This window comes from Aythya marila (genome assembly GCF_965140915.1).
Source record: "Aythya marila genome assembly, chromosome: 10".
Taxonomy (NCBI): Eukaryota; Metazoa; Chordata; class Aves; order Anseriformes; family Anatidae; genus Aythya; species Aythya marila.
In genome coordinates this window covers 9,640,744-9,660,975 of record NC_139051.1, presented here as the reverse complement: position 1 = coordinate 9,660,975, position 20,232 = coordinate 9,640,744, and the positions used below count along the sequence as shown (strand labels likewise).

Below are 20,232 nucleotides of genomic sequence, written 5' to 3'. Positions count from 1 at the left end.
TCATGAACTGGCTCTTCCTGCTGGTGGAGTCAATGGTAGCACCTGAATAGTGTCTGTCAGGGAAGGTTTTGTCCCTTTCCTGGCTTAGAGTTTCACTTGTTTAGGCTGAAGCACAGTAGATTTCAGAGATGCTTCTGCTTAACTTGTTTGTTTGTTATCTGTGTTTTGATGACTGTAGAGTGGAGATCAGGGCTGGCAGGTCATCTCATTCTGTCCGATGAGGATGTGACATCTGTTGTTCAAGGAACTTGGAAACGCCTGAACACTCTTCAGCATTACAAGGTCGGAACTGAGCCTACCATTGCCTTGTCTCCCCTTTCATCTTCTATACACTGGTACACTCCATTTGTGGCTCTGGCTCCTCATGGATTACTGTAAAAACAGCAGAGCTTTCTTGCAGCAGCATATTCAAATTAAGTCAGTGCTGTGTCCTGCACCGTGACTTCTCAAGCAGCAAAGCCCCCTCCTGTTCCAGTTCAAATCAGTTAGTAGGTGACACTGCACTGATCCGTGTAGTTTTTAGGACTGGAAAGAGTTTGGGTTTTTAACTGTCTTGCACCCATGTGTCATACCGTGCACCAGTATGTCACAGCTCGCTGCAACGCGTTCTGGATGTGAATGACACCAATCCCAGGGCATTACCATTCTTATAATGTTCTGTACAGCAGTTTTTCAATCTGTACAAACAAGATTCGCCCACCATCAGGACAGATAGTGACAGTGCCCCGAGATCCCTATTTCTAGCAGTGGTACAGCGTGTTCAGTTTGTTTTGCTGTACAAGCACTTGCCTGTGGTGCTGATGAGAGATGTGCTGTTTGTTCTGAATGTTGATTTTTGCTTGTGTGCAGGTGCCTGATGGAGCAACAGTCGCACTGGTCCCTCGCCTGACCAAGCACATCCATAGAGAGAATCAGGATTACATCCCAGGAGAGAGTGAGTTTGATGTCCCCTTCTTATGAAATGATTTCACAGCACCTGTCAAGTGGGTGGGACAAGACTTGCTGTAGCCCTAGCTTTATGCTGCTATGGAAGACTGATATGTGATTTGAACCCTCGTAGGATTGTGAGGAAACTGGAAGTCTGGGCAGGGAAAATGAAGGAAAAGCAATAGAGTACATAAGCAGAGGAAAGCCAGGCTAGACATGAAAATGCAGGATAAATAGAATTCTGTAGTACTGGCTGTAGTGCTGGGCACAGTCCACAGCTTGTAGGAATCTTCAATAACTTTGTGTGTTGATCATGGCCTGAGGGTGGTGATGGGACCCCAGCCAATCACCTCCCTGCCTTGCATAGCGTACAGCCCCACGGTTACTCCTGTGGTGCAAGGGACAGGAGCCCCAGCTTGCACTTAGCAGCTTTACACTGGATGTGCAAACAATTTCCTTGGCAAAGGGGAGGTGCAGACCTGGAACAGGCCACCATGGGTTGGGGATCTCTGTGTGGGAAGTTCCCAAGACTTTGAAGGCTTTGAGTGGACAAAGGCAACCTGATGCAGTGCTAGCAATAGCTGTACCCTGCACAGGAGGCTGGGTGGAGGCCTCCAGTGGTTCCTTCCCATCGGAGTACCCATCATACTGGGAATCTGCTTTCTTCCTTGAGCGTAACCTGGCCAAGTTCCACTGTGAGAGGGCTGACGCTTGTCTCTTAATAACTATTCCATTTAGAAACACCAATGCTGGAGGATGCAGATGAAGGTGGGATAAAACTTTGGCACCTGGTAAAACCAACAGAAGAGCCAGAGCTTCCCAAGCATCGCCGTGGGAGCTTAAGAGATCGGGAGCGAGCCAAGGCAATCCCGGAGATCTACCTTACACGTCTGCTCTCTATGAAGGTGAGAAGCACAGATTGCGTTGGGCTTGGGACCTTGCCTTCTTCTATATCCCCCTGACAGATTACAGGGATGTGTGTGAAGACCAGGAGCCCCTTTGGGGCTGGGTTGGTGCATGTGCTGGTTGGTTCCAGCTGGGTTCCTCAAGGGACAGCCCGGACACTTTGCCAGGCATTGCCTGTGTTCTGACCCCAAACTTCTCTTGCTGCTGAGCAAACCCCTTCTCCTTGTTCCTACCTGGCTGAACGCAGCTGTTGGCAGTCAGCAGTCCCCCTCCACTGGTCAGTCTCTACAGTGCAGTTCCATCCCTTCATGTCGCAGGCTCTCTCTCCTCTGGCCCTAAGTCTGTCTGACTCCCCTCTGTGTTTTGATTGTTAATGAGCTTTCCCCTGGCCTCTCATCCAGAAGCTTCTGGGGTCTCATTTCCCCATTGCTGCTGCTGCTCCTGCAGTGGATGTGAGGTAGCTTGAGACCAGCGAGAGGAAGTCACTGAGCAGAAGAGGATAACCACTCATCGTGAGGCCTGGGCTCTCTGTGTTCCTCTGGCTGCGCTGACTCTGTCCTGCTTGGTTCTCCACAGGGCACCCTGCAGAAGTTTGTGGATGACTTGTTCCAGGTGATCCTCAGTACCAACCGCCCCGTCCCTCTGGCGGTCAAGTACTTCTTTGACCTGTTGGACGAGCAGGCGATGCACTACGGGATTGCAGATCCTGAGACCATCCATATCTGGAAGACAAACAGGTACGGTGCTCTGTGAGCCCCGAGGGAGGCACTGCTAATCTGGTTGGAGCTGCCCCTTGCAGAGAGAGCCACCTTTGTCTGCTGAGGAGCAGCAAAGCATAGTAGAAAGCTGGTTTTGCTGAGAGGGTGAAGCTGGGAGGGGACCAGTATGACCAGTAGCATGTGCAGAATATCCTCCAGCACCACACAGCTGCCTTCTTTGCTATTAAGCTGTCACGCTTCCATCTTCTCTGCAGCCTGCCCCTGCGGTTCTGGATCAACATCATCAAGAACCCCCAGTTTGTTTTTGATGTGCAGACGTCAGATAACGTCGACGCTGTGCTTCTGGTCATCGCACAGACCTTCATGGACTCCTGTACGATTGCTGACCATAAGCTAGGACGGGTAAGTGTAGAGGTAGAAGCATGCAGCTGGCACAGGCAGTCTGAGCAGTGCTGACACAAGCAGGCAGTAATGTCTGCGTGGTTGCACTGAGACAGCCCACCAGGCCCACTCCTTGCTCTTGCATGCCAGGGGTCCCTTCACCAATCCACAGTCCCTCAGGCTGTGTTACTAGGGAGGGATCCAGTATTTCAAGTGCCCTCCATGCACAGGGCAAAAGTTCCCAACGTGAGCAAATAACAGAGAATGGGATGGGGTCACCTGCTAAGGTTAGCTCGCAGCGTGATGAAGGAGCTTTGTGTAATCAATTCTGGTTTTGGATATTCAAGGACTCTCCAATCAATAAGCTGCTCTATGCCCGGGACATTCCTCGCTACAAGCAAATGGTGGAAAGGTAAGGAACAAGTGGGGGAGTTGTAGTTTAAGCAGTAAGGAGGAGGCTGGGAGGAATGTGAGGGTAACTGCTTGTGTCCCACTGTAGGTATTATGCGGACATCCGTCAGACCATCTCTGCCAGTGACCAGGAGATGAACTCTGCTCTGGCTGAGCTATCACGGGTAAATAAAGTTATTTATTTCGGAAATCACCCTGGCCCCTCATCAGTGCATCAAATAGAAAGTTAGTAATGCAGAGCTCAGATATTCCAGCTGTGTGCAGAAATACTGATTGCTCCCAGTGGCCGCTCTGCTTCATGGCACCACTGAACAGAAAAGTGCAGTCAAGGCTTCGGGGCAGGGAGTACGTGTGGTTTTTTTCCTTTGCTACGAACCACTGGTGAATTCCCTTTCCTGTTGCTTTGTGCTGGGTTTAGTGACTCCGGCACATTTCCTAATGAGTTATGAGGACGTGGAATTTGGAAGAACAATTGTTAGGTGTCTCACAGCTTTATCTGACTTCCTCTCTTATTCAGAATTACTCAGGTGACCTCAATTCCCTGGTGGCTCTGCATGAATTGTACAAATACATCAATAAGTACTATGACCAGGTGAGTGCGTTCCCAGGCAGGTATGAACATGACCTCCTCCTTTTCCTGTCCAATCAAAAACACCCCCGAAAAATTAATAATTAAGAGCAAGCAGATCATTTACAATGCTGTGTATTGTTTCATTGGCATGTATAACTTCCATGTCATAAGTTTGCTTTACTCTTACTGATGAGGGAGGGGGGATATCACACAAAACAAGGACTTAGCCCTAACCTGGAGGCTGTTGACATTTCAAATGTATTTTCTTTTTTTTATTGTGGTATCTAAACATTCTACTCTAACTACATTTTAAGTTTTAAGATTCCTTTAATAAAAAAGATAGAATTTTCAGGTACGAAGTTTAGCATTCTTCTTACACTATGAAGTCTACATAGCATGTTAGGACAAATCTAGAACACTTTGTGGTTAAGTTGTACTTCAAACACACTTCAGCACGCTGGATTTCAGCGTGGGGCTCTCCACGCTCTGTGCCCTCCCCTGTGCACGGAGCTGAGCCACTTGGCAGCGCCGTGCACTGGAGAAGGGCAGGCAGTGAGCTGTGTCTCGTTGCAGATCATCACAGCCTTGGAAGAAGACCCAACGGCACAGAAGATGCAGCTGGGATACAGGCTACAACAGATTGCAGCAGCTGTGGAGAACAAGGTCACGGATTTGTGACAGGCGCAGACAGACTGCTCTCCCCTGGCTGAACAGGGTCGTGCTCGTCCTGGCTGTGTGCAGGGTGCCCTGCTGCCGTTGGAACCAGCCTCTCCAAGGAACCAGCGGGTGACACGCATGGGGATGGCCAAGGCAGTACGAAGTACAAGCGTCCTTGCATCTCAGAGAATATTTTTTTACATTTTTTTTTTTTTTTCCATTTTTACGAGCAAAAACAAACGAACTTCAGTTTTCCTCTGACGGAGTCTCAGGGGACCACACGGCTCCTTCCTACAGACGTTAGGTGAATGTGCCAAGCTTCTGAGCGGCGCTGCTGAAGAGGCGGGTGGCAGCGCCCAGCACCGTGTCTGCCATCCTGGCCTTGCGCGGGTGCCCTTGGGGAGGCTCCCTGGCTGCGGCTGCTCATCTCACTGGGGATACGGGAAGCTTCCCCTGGCTGACAGCTACACTGACCTCTGTCCCTGTACGGATTAGCGAGTGCTCCTGCAAGTACCCAAGCTAAGAAACTTCCTCGCAGCAGTGTTCCCGTTGGTTCTGAACGTTGGGTATGGAAAGGAGAAGGTCTGATGGCAACGGCCTCCTGCTCCCCGGTGTGAGCGACGCCTGCCGGGATGTCGCGTGCTCACCAGTGGGCGTGCTCGCCCAGGAGCCCCCTGTAAGTGGACACCACCCCCTGGCCCTTTCCCTCAGGACAAATTTAGCACGTGAGGAGCCGGCTGCCCAGCTCGCCTTGGTCTCCACTGACCCAGCTCTGGATCCGTCATTCGTGGTTCCTTGCGGTCGGGGTCACCCTGCTCTTCTGAAAAGCACAACAAATGCCTTGTGCCACTTCCCCTTCCTCTGGTGTCTGGCTGTTCTGCTGCTCTGAACTGGACTTGTAAATACCCTCAGAAAGATAATGTATTTAAATGCTAAAGGAGAATGTTTAATTTTGTGGCTTTGAGACAAAGCTTTTCTCGGAGAAGCATCTCTGTGCACTTCTACTGACAAACGTCTGTCAGCACTGGAGCGAAGTGTTCTCCACTGCTTTGTCTGCAGGGATAACTCGTAGACGTCTGCATTGTCATAACAGCAGCTTGCTTTTCCTCACAGCTCGCTTCGAGGCGTAGCTGTGTGCTCTTCTCTTAGGCTCGCCTTACGCCTCAGTTTCACCTCCCGAACTCTCTGGTGGTGGCACGCAGAAGGGTTATTTGGGGAGCTGTGAGCTCCAGGAAGCCGAGAAGCACAACCGTGCTGGGCGCCCTGCGAACAGGAGTGCTGCTGCGAGCAAGGAGAGGCCGGAGCAGCGCGCACAGTCAGTCCCCAGCCGGCCGGGCAGCCCCTCTGCTCCCTCCTGGAGAGCACTCGGGGCGGTTCTCACCTTGTGGACAGAGCACTCTGCCCTTCTGTGAGTGAATTCCTGTCTGAAAGGTTACCCTACTTCTTCTCGTCTCCTGCTGAGCCCAGGCTGATGTCCCGCGTGCCTGGGGCAGACCAGCAGGTCTCACTTCTGTCACTCTCTTTAGACGGTGATCGTGCAGGCCAGGAGGGACCAGAGCTAGAACAGGGCACGATCACATCCCTACCTCTCTCCGTTGCGTATCGCAGCAGTTCCAGGCCTGTTGGCTTCATGTGAGTGCTGCGCAGTTGTGAGATTTCCTCTGAGCAATACAACAAGTACGTGTTGGTCTGTCTTCCCACAGACTCCCTGCCACAAAGCCAGCTCCCTGCTGTGTCCATCTCAGCAGCATTCCCAGGTGCTCTGTGCCCAGGGTGCAGCCGCCGTCCCTGCACCACCATCCTGCTGTACTGGGTGGCCACTGGGGCAGGAAGGGGAGGCTGGAGTTTGTTTGTCTCTCTTCCACCAGGAGGGCACTGGTTTGGGTCCACATCCTGCCTGACCACCCTATTCCATGGAACTTTTGGGAGCTTAGCATCTCTGGAATTTCTGTCTCCACTAAATCTGAGGAAATTAGCCCCAAAAAAGCTGGGTGGAGGAAAGGACTGGCAGATAGGAAAAAGCAGATACAATGCAAGTTCACAAAGCCTGTTCCCTTAGGAACCACGGGAGGCAATTGCTTGGTTCAGGGCAGGACGAAGGAGCGGCAGGCAGCGGTGGTGTAGCGTTGTCCCACTTGTGCACTGACGGTGGACTTGCTGCTCTGGGCAGCAGGGCTGGGTTTGTGGCCTCCAACTCGCTGATCATCTTCCAGGAGCCGCAGGTGATCTGCTGCACCTAAGGCTCAGCGGGCTGCTCGTGTCTGCTCCTAGTTCTGCAGGATTTTCTCTGCTTTCCCATAGCAGGGCAGCACCAGGCTTGGTTCTGGATCTGCCTCGCAGCAGCAAAGGGATGCTCAGGGGCTCTCCTGGGGTCAGTGCCAGGCATCCCGCTCACTTCTGCTCACCCCTGGCAGCTCTCCGGGTCCTGCAGCATCTCCTGCTCCGGTCAGGGTAAAACCAGGCAGAGAGGGCAGCCTCTGCCCGCAGAGAGCTTTTGGGGGAGTCGAGCTCTGCATCCTCTTTGATTCTCAGTAGCACTCCCAGATGTCAGAGATGATTTACTTGGTGAAAATCTGCTTTCATCAGAGCAATAATCAGGACTTGCAAACAGAGCTAAACACGGGGGATGTGTTCAACACCTCCAGCTCATCTGTGCGTGGCCGGGCAGGAGGCAGCACCTGGTACAGGTACAGTGAGGGCAGGGGGCTGGTGCCCACCTCTCCCCATCGCGGTGCCCTCGGTGTCCTCCTTCCCCCAGCCCCTCGCAGGGTGCTCGGGCACGGCCCCCCCTTCTCTCCGTCCATTCTCCGCTCCTGTGGCAAAATCCCTTCCTCCAGCAGGGTTCTGTTGCATGGAGATTTGCACAAAACAGCTTTTTATTGTAAGACTCCCTACTGCGGGGAAGAGTTATTTATTTATTCCTCACAATCCTTCCACGTTTCTCCCAGCCTCCGCCCGGCCCCCCCCAACGGCAGGGCTGCGAGGGATGGCAGAGCTCCCTTCGCAGTCCCCGAAAGGTGATCTCGAGTGTTTTGTGCTGCGGTCAGAGAAAGAAACTTGCTTCTTCCGTGGTCTGCACGACAGGCTGAGAGCTGATCAGTATTACAGGTTATCTGTTAGTGCATCGAATGTCTGCCGCTGGCACAGCCGCGGGCACGCACACCGCATAGACGTGAGAGCGCTGCTTTCGTCTGCCCAGTGGCACGTTTAGGCTGTACCTGGGAGTATTTTTTTTACAGAGAAATGATGGCTAGTTTCTTTTTAAGGAAAATAAAAGGGTTTTTGGATCCCGCTGCTTCGGTGGAATGCCATTTCTTTTTCAGGGTGTGCCCCAGTCGCAGCGAGACGCTGCTTTTTTGGTGCCTTTCTTGTCAAGACGATGGTTTTGGTTTCCTGAACACCCAGTTTGCTCTCATAGCTCTTCTCCTGGTCCTCTGTCCTGGTGCCTGCCCTCTCCCAGCCGTGTGACGTGGTGTCCGTCTCTGTTACGGTATGGCCTGACCTGCATTTATACCCTGCCACACCTTGAGTTCTGCTCAGAGCACCCGAGGTACTGTCTTTCTCAAATTGGAATTAATAATTAATATAAAAAGCTTGAAAAAAAATCTGAATTTTGTTACATAGTGTAATAACTGTTTGTAGATACTGTTCTGAGATGTAGGAATCTATTGGTGATATAAAAGGTTTTGTCTGTAAATAATCAGTTTAGAGTCCAAATGATTTTAATAAAGAGAATTCTTACACAATAATTCAATAAATTTTAATATACAACCTGCGTGTCCCGCTTGTGTTGCACGGTGACGCAGCTGCCCCCAATGTGCTCACCTTTTGGAGTGTGAGTGGGGGCAAATCCCTTGGGGGAATGCCTGGCCGCTTTCCTAGGGTGGGTGGGGGCGATGCTGCCTGAGCTGTGCTCCGTGCTTGTTGCTGGTGTCCACCAGGGCGAGGCAGAAACCAGCTCCTCAATTAGCTGAACGACTCTTAATTTGTCAGCGAATTGCACAGCTCTTCCTGGCCTCCTAAAGCTGGCTTCAGGGCCGTATACCCTGCCTCCCCTCTTACTTTATTAGCAGAGATTTAGATACAGTCGGCTTCTTTCCAACTTTATTTCTATTATATATAAAGTCACTGCACTGTAGTCCCTCCTTCACCTATCCACCTGTGCTCTTGCTGACCTTTTAGGGGTTACAGAGCTCTCTCCCTCGCTGCTGCCCCAGCCCTGGCTCTCAGCACCCAGCCCCGCTGCAGTCTCTGCCCCTCCACTGGTATTTTTAGTGCTGGGGGCGGCAGGTGAGGGGCACAGGCAGGGGGAGAAGCGAGGCCCCGGCTCCTGGTTTGGCAGCGGGGCAGGATTAACCCCTTGCTCTGGGGCTGCCTCTCTGCAGGCTCAGCCAGGAAACCTGAGCTGCACAGCACAAGGGCCCCAGCTGGGGGACGGCTGGGGCTGCCAAACTCTGCTGCAGGTGGCCAGGGGGAAATAGCGAAGTGCTTTCGCTGCGGGTGGCCGCTCCTCGGTGCTGCAAGGCTGCTGGGGCGCCCAGCGAGGCTGCTCTGCACCAAATCCTTTCCTTCTGCTGGGGGAAGCTGCTCCTGCACCAAAGCCCTCGTGCAGCATCCGTGCATCTGCGGAGAGCCACGCTGCCTCGCTGGTGCAGGAGCCGTGTCCTTGTCCCCCAGCCTGGAGTGTGCCTGCTGCACCGCGCTGTACCTGGGTGCCCTGGGTGGGCAGTGCCACACGTGGGGGCTCGGGGAGCGTGTTCCCTCTGGGAACCACCAGGCAGCCTCGTGTTTTCCGGGTTCAGGAGCAGAGGGGGAAGACTTTCCCGTTTCCATCTCGGCAGAGCTGTGGATTTCCCTCTATAAATAGTTGCTGTGGAGACTGCGGAGCCGCAGCAGGCTGCTGGACCTGCTGCCAGGGCGGCCGAGGCAGGGGCTGCGCAGACAGGTGCAGCAGTAAAGCAAACCCACCGCAGCTGTCCCGGCTCTCCTGCTGCCCTGCAGCCAAGGTTGTTCCCAGAAACGGTGCTGAGATCCGATACCCTGCCCCGCTCCTCAGCACGTCCAGCCAGTGATGCCGAAGGGCTTGGTCTGCTCAAGGACACCCCTCCCGGGCAGCGCAGGCTAAAAGGAAAGCAGCACCAGGTGGGAGCTCACTTTCGGGAGCTCCAGCGCGAGCCAGATGACGAGCGGGGCGGCGTGCCCGGCCTCCTGAGCTGCTGCACGGTGAGTCTGAGGGCAGTGGGGCTGAGCCCTGCGTGCCCATGGGGCTGCTTCTGTGCTGCGTGTCGCGACTCGTGGGGATGCTGCACTCAGCCAGGGCTGTAGTCGTGCAGAAGCTGGAGGGAGTATTGCTGGACTCTGCAGCTTCAGGCACTGCAATGCGTGGTGAGCAGCAGGGGCAGCTCCTTGCACCCCTCTCTGCAGGTGGGGCTGTGCAGGCAGAGGTGAGGCACCGCTCCCTGCCCGTCAGAGCTACTGCGGAGCAGGTGGGAGCAGCAGGTTTTCAGGCTGAGTTCTCTGAGCTGCTCCAGGCCTGCAGCAACCCGGCGGGTTCTGCATGAGGTAGCTCTTAATGACAAAAGCAAAACTCCTATTAGCATAAAAATCCATCCAGGGGGGATGCTGCTGAGCTCTCATCCCCGCGTGTTCTTGAATTGTTCCATTGGTAGGTGGATGCTGAGTGACATAAGAAAAAAAATCTTTAGGGCTGTTGCCCAGCTCTCAGACTGATGTGCACTGTCCTAATGATGTGCTAATACCTTAGAAGATGCGAATTGAGAGGTCTTGGGTATACCTGGTGGGGCAGGGGCGTGCAGGGTTACTGCTAGGCTGTCTGTGCACAGATGAGGACAGTTCTGGCCTCACCTCTGTTGCACAGCTCGAACTCTGGTAAATATTTGACAAAGTGGCTATGCGGACATGTGGTATCCTGCAGATTTGTGCCTAAAGGAGGCTGACTCACAGCACGTGTAAATGCAGAATTTGAGGTGTAATGGAGCTGGAGGCATTCTGAGTTCCTTGCACACCACTCCATGGGCGAGGGTAAATGGAGCAGTATCAGCTCTGGCAGTGCTGGGTATCCCTGACCACACGAGCAGCTTTCAGCCCAGTCTGAGCCTTAATTAGAAATGTGCTGGGAGTTCGCTTGGTGCCCAAAGGCAGGCAACGGCTTCGTTGCTGTACTGGGATAGGGTTGTCAGCGTATGGAAAGAAATTCTAGGCTTTTGAGGAAGTCGTGCTTCTGTTCCAGCACCTGGAAGATGTTACTGTCCCGGGGCAGCTCCCAGTCATGTGGCTGCTGCCATGAGGCGTGTGACAGGGCACGCACCAGCATTGCCAGCCCATTGGGCCTGTTTCTGAAATTCCTCCGGTGCAGACAAGCTCTGAGCTTTGGCAACCTGATTCTGAAGGATTTAAAGGTCGATATTTCTACCCCTGCTAATGGCCTACTTGGGTTATTATCACCTGTCACAAGCTCTGGCAACGCGAGTTCATGTGAAGCTTACAGCAAGTGACATTTCCGAATTATGAAACGCTGGGTTGGGAGCACCCAGCCCGTGGCAGTGTAAATCCACATTTCCATTAGCAACGTGGGGCTGGGGGGTGCTATTTCAGGTGACCAGTGCTGAAGCCAATTCCACACCGGTGCTGAGGGGCTGGGGGAGCAGCAGTTGCATCTGTCTGTCTGCGCTGCCTTGTGTTTGTACCTTCTGCTGCCATGGAAACACACCGGGGAACAGCCTCTCCCCTCTGCTATGGCCTCTCTGTAGGGGGTCACGGGATGGTCAGTGATAAAGCCCTGCTCTGGCCCCGGGCTGCAGACAGATGTGCAGGGCAGCGTTTGAAACGCAGGCTCTGCTTAGCACCTACCTGGGATGCGAAGCTCCTCCTACAAGTGAAAGCCCCGAGATGGGGCACGTATGGAGGCTGGCCTTCTGCACAGGCCGGTGTCACAGCCACGGAGGGGCCCCACGGTCCCCCTGAGCCACTGGGAATCCACATGGGGCACAGGGAACCCTTAGATTCCCACCTGAGAGCCAGGAGTCCAGCCCCAGCCCGTTGGCTTTCCTCCCCTGAACTCCTAAAATAATCCTAAAATAATCCCTACCTCGCTGAGGTGCCCAAAATGCTCCCAACAGCCCAGTTCCAGGTTTGGATCAAGCAGCAATGGGGAGCAGGGCTAGAAGAGCAAACGGGAGCTGTGCAGATCAACGTGTGCAGCTACCCAGTCTCTAACTCTCTTTAAAGGACTAACCTGCAGGACACTGCACCGCTGGTTCCACACTGCCTCTGTCCCCACTTGCCAGGACCCGCCGGGACGCTGCCATGGAGGTGCGGGTGCAGGAGGAGGTGCCGGCGGCGCAGCGCTCAGGTCAGTCCTCGCACTGCAGCCATCGTGCCGGGGTCTTCACGGGTCACAGGGACCCGTCCGTCCGTCTGTCCCTCTGGGAGGACGCTGTCCTCAGCTGCCCTGTCAGTCTGAGGGCGGTTAAGGCCATCAGTAAGAGCTCCTGGCCACGCTCCCCACAGGAGGCCACCACCCGGTGCGGGAAGGAGAGGTGTTCAACACGCGATACCAGGCTCTGCGCGAGCTGGGCTGCGGGGCCTTTGCCACCGTCTGGCTGTGCCAGGACACGAGGTGAGGGGCTGGCCGCTGTCTGGGCCACTCTCCTGGGCAGGGCTTGTCCCTTTCGCAGGCCACCTTGGCGTGCACTGGCTTACAGACATGGTTTGTTTTGTAGGAAGAAGAAGAACGTAGCCGTGAAGGTCCTGAAGAGCAGGGAGGGCTTTGCTGAGGCTGCCCAGGACGAGGTCTCTCTCCTCCGATGCGTATGTAAAATTCACAGGCTGTGTGCTCTGCTGCTGAGTTGAGTATCAGGCTCACCGTCCCTTCTTCCAGGTCTCAGCCTGAGGAGCTGGGCTGGGGAATGGAAAAAGACGTTAGATAATTCCTTAGGTCACATTGGCTCCAAAACAGGCACCTTCCTCTTCCTCCTGCTAGGACAGGTGGCTGCGTCTCACCCTGCCGGCCCATTTCTTTCAGCTGAGGCCAAAATCCAGTAAATAGCAGGAACCCAGAGAAATACAGGGTGGAAAAACCAACACACAGAGAAAAGTGGTAATGGTGTTTTTAAGCAGCGATGAGAATGTTTCCACCCTATTTGTGTGCTTCCCAGCTCAGAGGGCATTGCTTTATCACAACACAAATACTGAAGTAAAAGGAAATATCCAGGAAAAAAATGCAGGATGCAGCAAACATATAATAAACCTCTCGACTCAGAAAGCTTCCTTCTGCCTTTGCTAATGGATGTAGTAATTAGGTGCATGCATCTGAGTCCCAGCTAGTTGCCTTTGAAGATGGCTTGACCTGCTAGTTCTAGAAAGCTCGTTACAGTTCTTGGAGTTTACCTAAATACGAAGTTACATCAGCTTTATGTGAACAGAAGCTATTACATTTTGCCTTTCAAATTACTCCGAGGCCTTTCTCCAGCAGGTTTTGAAAAGGTTTGTTGTGTACCTGTAAATCTGCAGGCCCTCTCCAAAGGGATATGAGCCAGACTCGGTGATGCAAGAGGAAGTACAAAGTGGCACTAATTGAATGTAATCAAAGGGGTGCTTTTCTACACATCAGCACAATACTGTGCATAGACCAAGCCTTACCCTTGATTTCTTATTGCTTCTCTCCGAACGACACGCCTTCCATTCACCAGGACGTAGTTGTTCCCAGGGCCACTTCCACCAGCACAGGGTCTGTGCCCGCAGCGCTGCCAGAAGAGGCGGCCCGGTCCCCACGGCTTCCACGCACCTCCTGGTGCTCCTGCAGATCCGGCAGCTGCACAAAAACCAACCCCAAATCGCCCGTGGTTACAGCTGTGTCAAAAAGAAAAAGTGAATATATTTCTATCTGAATTCATCGTGTGTTTGTATTTTATATATATACATGCAGAGTATTTGTTGCTGTGGCCAGATCAGCGCTCTGTGGGAGCAGCCTCATGCGGCAGCGTGCTCTGCTCTCCTGTGAGCCCATGTGGGCTTCAGCACCTGGAGCGCCCTGTGACAAGAGCTGCCACCAACCATGTCTCCTGGTTACAAAAGATGTGTTCACCCCTTCACATGCCACTCAGTATCAGAGATCTTTGCTGTACTTGCCCATAGCCAACCCTTTTTCATCCCAAAGAGGCCCACTGCAGCGGGCTGTTCCAGATGCGGAAGCTGCTCCGCACCCTAGCCTTCAGCTGACCAACAACAGTTTGAATTATTCAGATGCTGAGAGGGTGCTGCTCCTACCTGGTCCAGGGGAAGATGACGTACAGAAATTTGTTCTCTGGTAACAGACCCTGCTTGTGTGCTTGGAGCCTGGTTTCTTTGATATTGTTTTCATGGGTTTTCTCATGAAACGTCAACCCCTGCAAGAGAGAGGCTGTAGAACAGGACAAAATGGGTGCAAGGTGTCCTTGTGTATGTATATGTCTCTAATTGCAGCTTTCTTGAAATCCTCCCCCTCAGGTGAGCAGCATGAGGAAGAAGGACCGGGCAGGAGAAAACATTGTCTGTTTGTTAGATGACTTCAGAATGATCGGAGAGAACGGCCTCCATATCCTTCTGCTGGGAGTGATGCTGGGTCAACAAAGCTTGGGATTGTGCTGGGGAGCCACAGGATGGTGTAAAACCAGGGCGCGTGAAGGTGGTGGAGGGGGGAGGTTGGCTGGGGAGACATTTGGCTGCCCTGGTGAGGGATAAAAGGCTGGTAGTGGCACCTTCTCTCTGTTGGTGAATCCATGACTCTCTCCCACATACGTGCTTGGTATTTGAGGCCCTGGGTCCTTCCCTGCGATGCCTGATGTGTAACTATGCAGCCCAGGGACTGCCTTTGCCTTTCGTGAAAAAATCTTTGCAGCAGGTGAGAACTGAGCTCCAACTGGGTGAGGGCACCATGGCAGTGTTGGCAACAAGTCATAGTTTTTATCCTGGGGTCATCTGCCACAAACTCCCCTATGACTGCACCTGCGAAGAAAGGGACAACACAGAGTCAGTGCCCAAGGCACACAATTTAAAGGCAAACAGGAGCTATTTCTTTTGGGCCTGAGGAGAGAAAACGTTAAATAAAATGCAGACTGGGAAGTCACCGCAATCTCATTAATACAGGGCAGTGTGCATTTCTGCCCATGCCTGCAGCCTCACCGGGTGTGGAAAGGGGTGAGGAGCAGTGATGTGAAGAGTCAGGAATCTGCAGACCTGCACCAGGGGACAGAGAGACAGCAATTCATTGAATTTTCTAGCAGTTCAGCTGCTCGCAGGAGTAGCAGGGGACAAACAGCCTGCCATGGATATGTTTCTTGTTGACAAACCGTGTTATTTCTCTGTCCTCCTGCTACTCTGAGAAGTCCCCTCTGCTCTGCTGCCAGACTGACAGCACTCAGGTCCAGAAGGGCTCAGAGCTGCGCTCGGCTGTCTGCACAGTAATGTCTGGGGGCTGCAGGAGGTCTGCCTTGTCACTGATTCCTTCCCAGGGCTTTCCAAATTGCTGGTGCAGTTTGCTCAGAGCCTACACCTCCTTCATCCCCTGTAAGGATGTGGCATGCTGATCAAACAGGCTGTGCGAGCTGAGTTTCTTATGTGTTGTCTGTGTAGCTAAGGATTGGGAAACCTGAGTGAGGTCTAAGACAAGTTAACATCACATTTTGCCTCCAATGCTGAGATTTATCAGAAGTTTGCAGACTTGCCAAGATGAAGATTTGCTACCTTGATTCCTGTGCCCCTCTAGGGACACCAAGAAAGAAAACCACTTCCTCCTCCATCCTTTTTTCTGAAATATCTGCTTCCTCCTCTAAAGAGGCTCCGCTAACACCTGAATAAGTTATATGGAAACGTAGTGGTGTTAATCGATGTGCTCCTTTTGGCACCCAAGCCTTTTGCTTGATCCACTCCCTTATCTACATAAATAGTAAAATCTCACAATCTTTTTTCTTTTCTTTTTTTTTTTTTTCCCCTTCAGATCAGTACTGGGGCAGTATTTACTTCTGATTCACTCCGGTTTAGCTATTTAAATCTTCCCCTGTGTTTCACAGTTACCATTTAAGGTTGGTATTTCCCTGGGGCTGGTGTTCATCCCAGAATAGATTTTGATAATACAGAGAAGATTTGCCAGCCCTTTATGACTGACCGGAGTGTTTAGAAAAAGGCAACAAAACTCCCCAGTAGCCTTTTTGCTGTTATTGACTTCTGATAGTGAGTGTTTCTCTTGCACGCCTTGTTTCTCTCCCCCTGTGATGGCCAGGCTCTCCCTGCTCCGCCAAGAGCTGTTCTTTCCCTACATGGCTCTCCTGCAGCACCCTTAATTCCTCTCTGCACTCACTCACTCGTCATCTCTCCCTCCTCCTGCCCGGGTTATGATTCACCTCCTTCTCTTTCCCTGCTCGATGGGACTCCCTCCTGTGCCACGTCAAACTCCCTACAACCGACTCCCAGCTTACATTCCGATGATGATGCTGTGTTAACAGATTGGCACGGCGAGCCAAGGACTTAAGAAGCCACATAAACACAAGTGGCTTTTCAGGAGAAAACTCTGCTTTGGAGTTGCAAGGCCTCCTCCGTCCTGTTTCCAGCTCTCCGGGCTCGCCCACTGTGCTGGCACTTGGGGACTCTCCAGATGGGTCCCCAAACTCCCTGTGCCAAGCACGCAGGGCCACCCAGCTGATGCCACCCCTTTTTAGGGTGCAACTGCGAGCTCACGCAGGGTGCTTGTACATCCCCATCTCCCTCCATCGTGCTGCTAACCTGAGGTGCTGTGTGGCTCCCGCAGGTGCTGGCAGGGCTGCACTTCCTGCACAGGCGCTGCCGGATCATCCACGCAGACATCAAGCCCGAGAACGTGCTGCTGTGCGTCCGGGACAAAGGGCTCCAAAAGCTGCTGTGCGATGCAACCGACTGTGGGCAGAGAACGGATTTGAGGTTAAAGGGAACAGGTGAGCTCTGGAGGTTTTCTACAAGAAAAGAGGCTGAAGAGGGTGTTGACATGAGTGAAATGGAGAGGTGGGTGCAGTTCACAGCGCCTGCAACACCGGTACAGAACAGCACAGGCAGCTGAAAGGGCTGAGAGGCCTCTCCTATCTTTGCTTACTACAAACCTCAGACCGAGTGGCTCCGAGTTACTCAAGGCACTCACAGAGAAGTGGTCTTGCCAGTAGGTGTGCGTGGGGAACGCCGACAAATCATAAGTGCTCATCAATAACCTTGCCACAGCGCCAGAGCTGATTCTGTCAGAACAGGAACGTCCCCTCCTCTGGTATTTCCAGCCACCGCACGGATTGGTCTGATCAGAAAGCTGGCTGACACATCTCCTCTTTATTTCCCATATCCCTGAGGCTTGTGGGAGACTTGTGTACAGTCTAATCTTTGAAGCCTTCTGAAACATGATTTATTTTCAGAGAACGGAGCGAATATAGAATAAAACACAGGGCTGGAGAGTTTCTCAGGAGATCTAGTCTCCCAGCAATGAGTCCCTTTGTATTTTCTCCCACAATGTTCTCCCATGAGCATTTCTCCCATGATGTTGTCATTTTGTCCCTCAAACCCTGGGGCAATCAGGGAATGCCAAATTACTGAGAGAGTCTCTTGCTTGGAGCAGGAAGGCACAATGTTAGCTGTAGGCTGACAGCTCAGAGTACAGCAGTAAAACAAAAATTACCCTTTTCCAGAGTCTTGTGAAAATGTCAGCATCACGGTGCTTGCCGAGCAGGCACCCTGCAGCAGGAGAGGTGAACGTGGTCCCACGACTCCTCTGAAAGCTGCTGTCCTCCCTAACATCCTCTTAGACTTTGACTGGATACCAGCCCTTTGTGTTTCCTCAGGAATGAGAGGTGGCATTTCATTGGTGATAAAAAAAGAGCCATCTGTCTAAAGCATTTTGGGACCTTTGAGGTTGAAAAACTTCAAAACTTCACACATGAATCTTCCACGGTAAATGATGCATAGCTGTTGGTTTGGAGAAAGACCTGTTTTCTCGCTGTCCTTTCCACCTAGGAGGTGATCCTGGCAATCAGCTGGAAGATTCTGATTTAATGAGCATAGAAGTGAAAATTGCAGATCTGGGCAGCGCGTGCTGGACGGTGAGTCTGCTCCAAGTCCCGGTCCCATGCCAGCGCAGGGTGCTTTGCACTTCTTTCCGTCACGCTTTGTGTGTCAGTCCTTCCACAGCCGAGCAGCAGCTTCAGAGCGTGCTTTAGTGATGCTGATTCCAGTGGGTGTTTTATTCAGCACTCCCAGCTCCCAGCTGGGCGCTGCACTCCTGGAGACATCAGCTTTGGATCTTCCTTCAGCTAGCAGTTAGTCCGTACGACCACAAATTTGAATGCCGGGAGGTAACCTTCCCGCAGTGTGTGGGGCTGAGAACGGGTCTGATGTTTCCTGCACACATTTTAGTGCACACATCCAGCTCTGCCCCCGAGATCCTCAGTGCTGCACGGACAGCTTGTGACCACAAGCATCGCTGTTACTCATGTGCAGATGCTAACCAAAGGGTGTTTGTTTCTATTTCAGTACAAGCCTTTTTCCAAGGAGATTCAGACGCAGCCGTACCGCGCCCTGGAAGTGCTGCTTGGGTTAGACTACGGCACCCCCGCGGACATCTGGAGCACGGGCTGCCTGGTAGGGCTGCAGGCAACGCGTGCGTGCATGGCAGCCGACTGACACTGCCAGGCCAGGGGCAGCATGTCCTCAGCGCCCACCTCTGTGCTGCATGTGGAGCACGACTTCCTTGCCGTGGCTGAGTCAGAGAAGGAAAAACAGGCTGTCTGCACTCCTTCACTTTGGACTGAAAGTATGCTGCTGATATAATTCACTATAATTAGTTTACGCTTTAGGCAATTCGCACTCCATGTATGTTAGCTCAGAGACTTGACTGGATCAGGCACAAACTGGTTTCTTTCCATCCTGACGGAGCTCAAGGAGCTGTTTCACAATGGCACAGGATAGATCAAAGCAGAGGGAGCCCTTCCGTGTATCAGTTCTGTGTGATAGGAAGGGAAATTGGCACCCGTACTGTCAGAGTGAACAAGGAAGAAAAACTCCCAGTCAGTCAGAGAATTAACAAGGCTACTCCATTCCTAGGCATTTGAAATGGCAACGGGGGAGTGTCTGTTTGATCCTCAGCCCGGAAAATATTTCTCCAGAGATGATGGTAGGACCCCATCAGTTGTATTAATTTCATTGACAGAGGTGTCTCAATCTTTGTATCTAGGTGTGTGTGGTTTTTGTTTGTGTTTTTTTTTTTTTTCTCCCTCCCTGCAGACCATGTTGCTCGCATTATCGAACTCCTGGGAAGAATTCCTCCCCGCATTGCTTTCTCCTGGAACAAGTCAACAAAGTTTTTCAGCAGGCCAGGTAAGAATCGGAGTAGGGCAGTTTACTCTAAAAATCACTGGGGATCTCTGGCACGCTCCTACTCAGCTCGCGCTGAAAACCACCTGAAGTGATGTTACACAACGCAGGATACAAGCAGGGACAGAAAACTGAGGTGGAGATTTCATAAAGTGCAGTAACACTTCCTGCCCTGCCACCTCTGCAATCCAGGAGCGTACCAGCAATGAATGCAAATGTAAAAGCCTCAAAAATGGTCGTGGCAAATGCCCAACAGGGAAAAGATTTTCATCCTTCCTCCTTTGGAGCTGGAGAGCATGGAAATGAGGACAGGAAATAGCTACATGGCAGGAAAGCTGAAAAGAGTGCGTAACCGGCTGCACTTCTCCCATTCACTGGCAGAGAACAATGATGATGAGGAGGATTGGGACACTCATATCCTTCCATCCTTCCACCATGGCTGCTATATTTAGCCTTCTGACCTAGCTGTAACGTCTTTTCTGTTTTAATCTCTCCAATTCCTTTCCCTTTGACTCATTCAGCTTGAAATCCTTGTCTTTTGACTTCAAGGCATTGCATGACTCCATCCTCCTGCAATTTAGCCTGTCCTCCTCCTCATGCTCACCAGCCATACAGCCTGCCTACCTACAACTCCTTCTGTGCTGCACACTAGTGCCAGGCTGCAGCTCACCACACACCTCCCTGCTCGTTCAGATCCCCTGTTCACGTTTATTCCTTCTGTGGTGCTCAAAATAGGTGAATCAAAACCAGCCCTTGTTTTATATGCGCTCTCCGTGAGAACCCTGCTGGCCTAACCACACATGCCTAACCTGAGTCACTGCATTTACACCACACGCTCGCGGGGACGAGGATGGCTTCTTGGTCAGCAGTGGCACTCTCCTGGGCCTCACGGGGTCAGCGGGCACGGAGCAAATTAAACGTTAGTGTCTTGTGACTGTGGCACTGCAGTGTGCAGGGTTGGACAGGCACAGGGACTGCGCAGGGCCGTGCCATGGCTGTTCTCGGCACATTTTTCACTCCTGGTGCATTCTCAGCTAATTACTTGAGAAAGGGGGAAGCCCCAGGCGCTAGCTGGGGCAGATGATGTCTGAGAAACACCTGCGAGCCAGGTTTCCTGGCGGATGAGGCTTAGGCAGGCAGGTTAGCACAGAAGGGAGGGCTGCTTCGGCTGGGGTGCGTGAGGCGAAGAGCTGCAGCCTGCTCCTCTGGCGAAGCGCAATTCAGGCGCTGTGCTCGTCATATCTCCGTGCTCCTCGTATCTCCGTGCTCCTCACGTCTCCG

The 20,232-nt window shown here is 52.5% G+C and overlaps 2 protein-coding genes across 5 annotated transcripts in view; both read left to right on the top strand.

Annotated features, from left to right (window-relative positions):
* Positions 1-8,345, top strand: part of PLXNB1 (plexin B1) — a 74,252-nt gene extending 65,907 nt beyond the window's left edge. For all 4 annotated transcript variants that reach the window (XM_082768226.1, XM_082768225.1, XM_082768224.1 and 1 more), the window contains 9 exons: positions 179-282; positions 850-934; positions 1,666-1,832; positions 2,410-2,570; positions 2,807-2,954; positions 3,281-3,345; positions 3,433-3,508; positions 3,862-3,936; positions 4,489-8,345. In XM_082768226.1, coding sequence (XP_082624352.1) covers positions 179-282; positions 850-934; positions 1,666-1,832; positions 2,410-2,570; positions 2,807-2,954; positions 3,281-3,345; positions 3,433-3,508; positions 3,862-3,936; positions 4,489-4,593 — 986 coding nt within the window. In that variant the 3' untranslated portion in view covers positions 4,594-8,345. The remainder of the gene's footprint in view (positions 1-178; positions 283-849; positions 935-1,665; positions 1,833-2,409; positions 2,571-2,806; positions 2,955-3,280; positions 3,346-3,432; positions 3,509-3,861; positions 3,937-4,488) is intronic.
* The window catches only part of LOC309881910 (serine/threonine-protein kinase SRPK-like), a gene marked incomplete at both ends in the record, with an annotated part of 15,534 nt that continues 442 nt past the window's right edge, over positions 5,141-20,232 (top strand). Inside the window, 13 exons of the mRNA XM_082768469.1 lie at positions 5,141-5,248; positions 9,574-9,795; positions 11,343-11,356; positions 11,880-11,944; positions 12,103-12,211; positions 12,315-12,402; positions 14,080-14,172; positions 14,372-14,473; positions 16,376-16,538; positions 17,596-17,681; positions 18,112-18,219; positions 18,682-18,751; positions 18,862-18,954. Coding sequence (XP_082624595.1) covers positions 5,141-5,248; positions 9,574-9,795; positions 11,343-11,356; positions 11,880-11,944; positions 12,103-12,211; positions 12,315-12,402; positions 14,080-14,172; positions 14,372-14,473; positions 16,376-16,538; positions 17,596-17,681; positions 18,112-18,219; positions 18,682-18,751; positions 18,862-18,954 — 1,321 coding nt within the window. The remainder of the gene's footprint in view (positions 5,249-9,573; positions 9,796-11,342; positions 11,357-11,879; positions 11,945-12,102; positions 12,212-12,314; positions 12,403-14,079; positions 14,173-14,371; positions 14,474-16,375; positions 16,539-17,595; positions 17,682-18,111; positions 18,220-18,681; positions 18,752-18,861; positions 18,955-20,232) is intronic.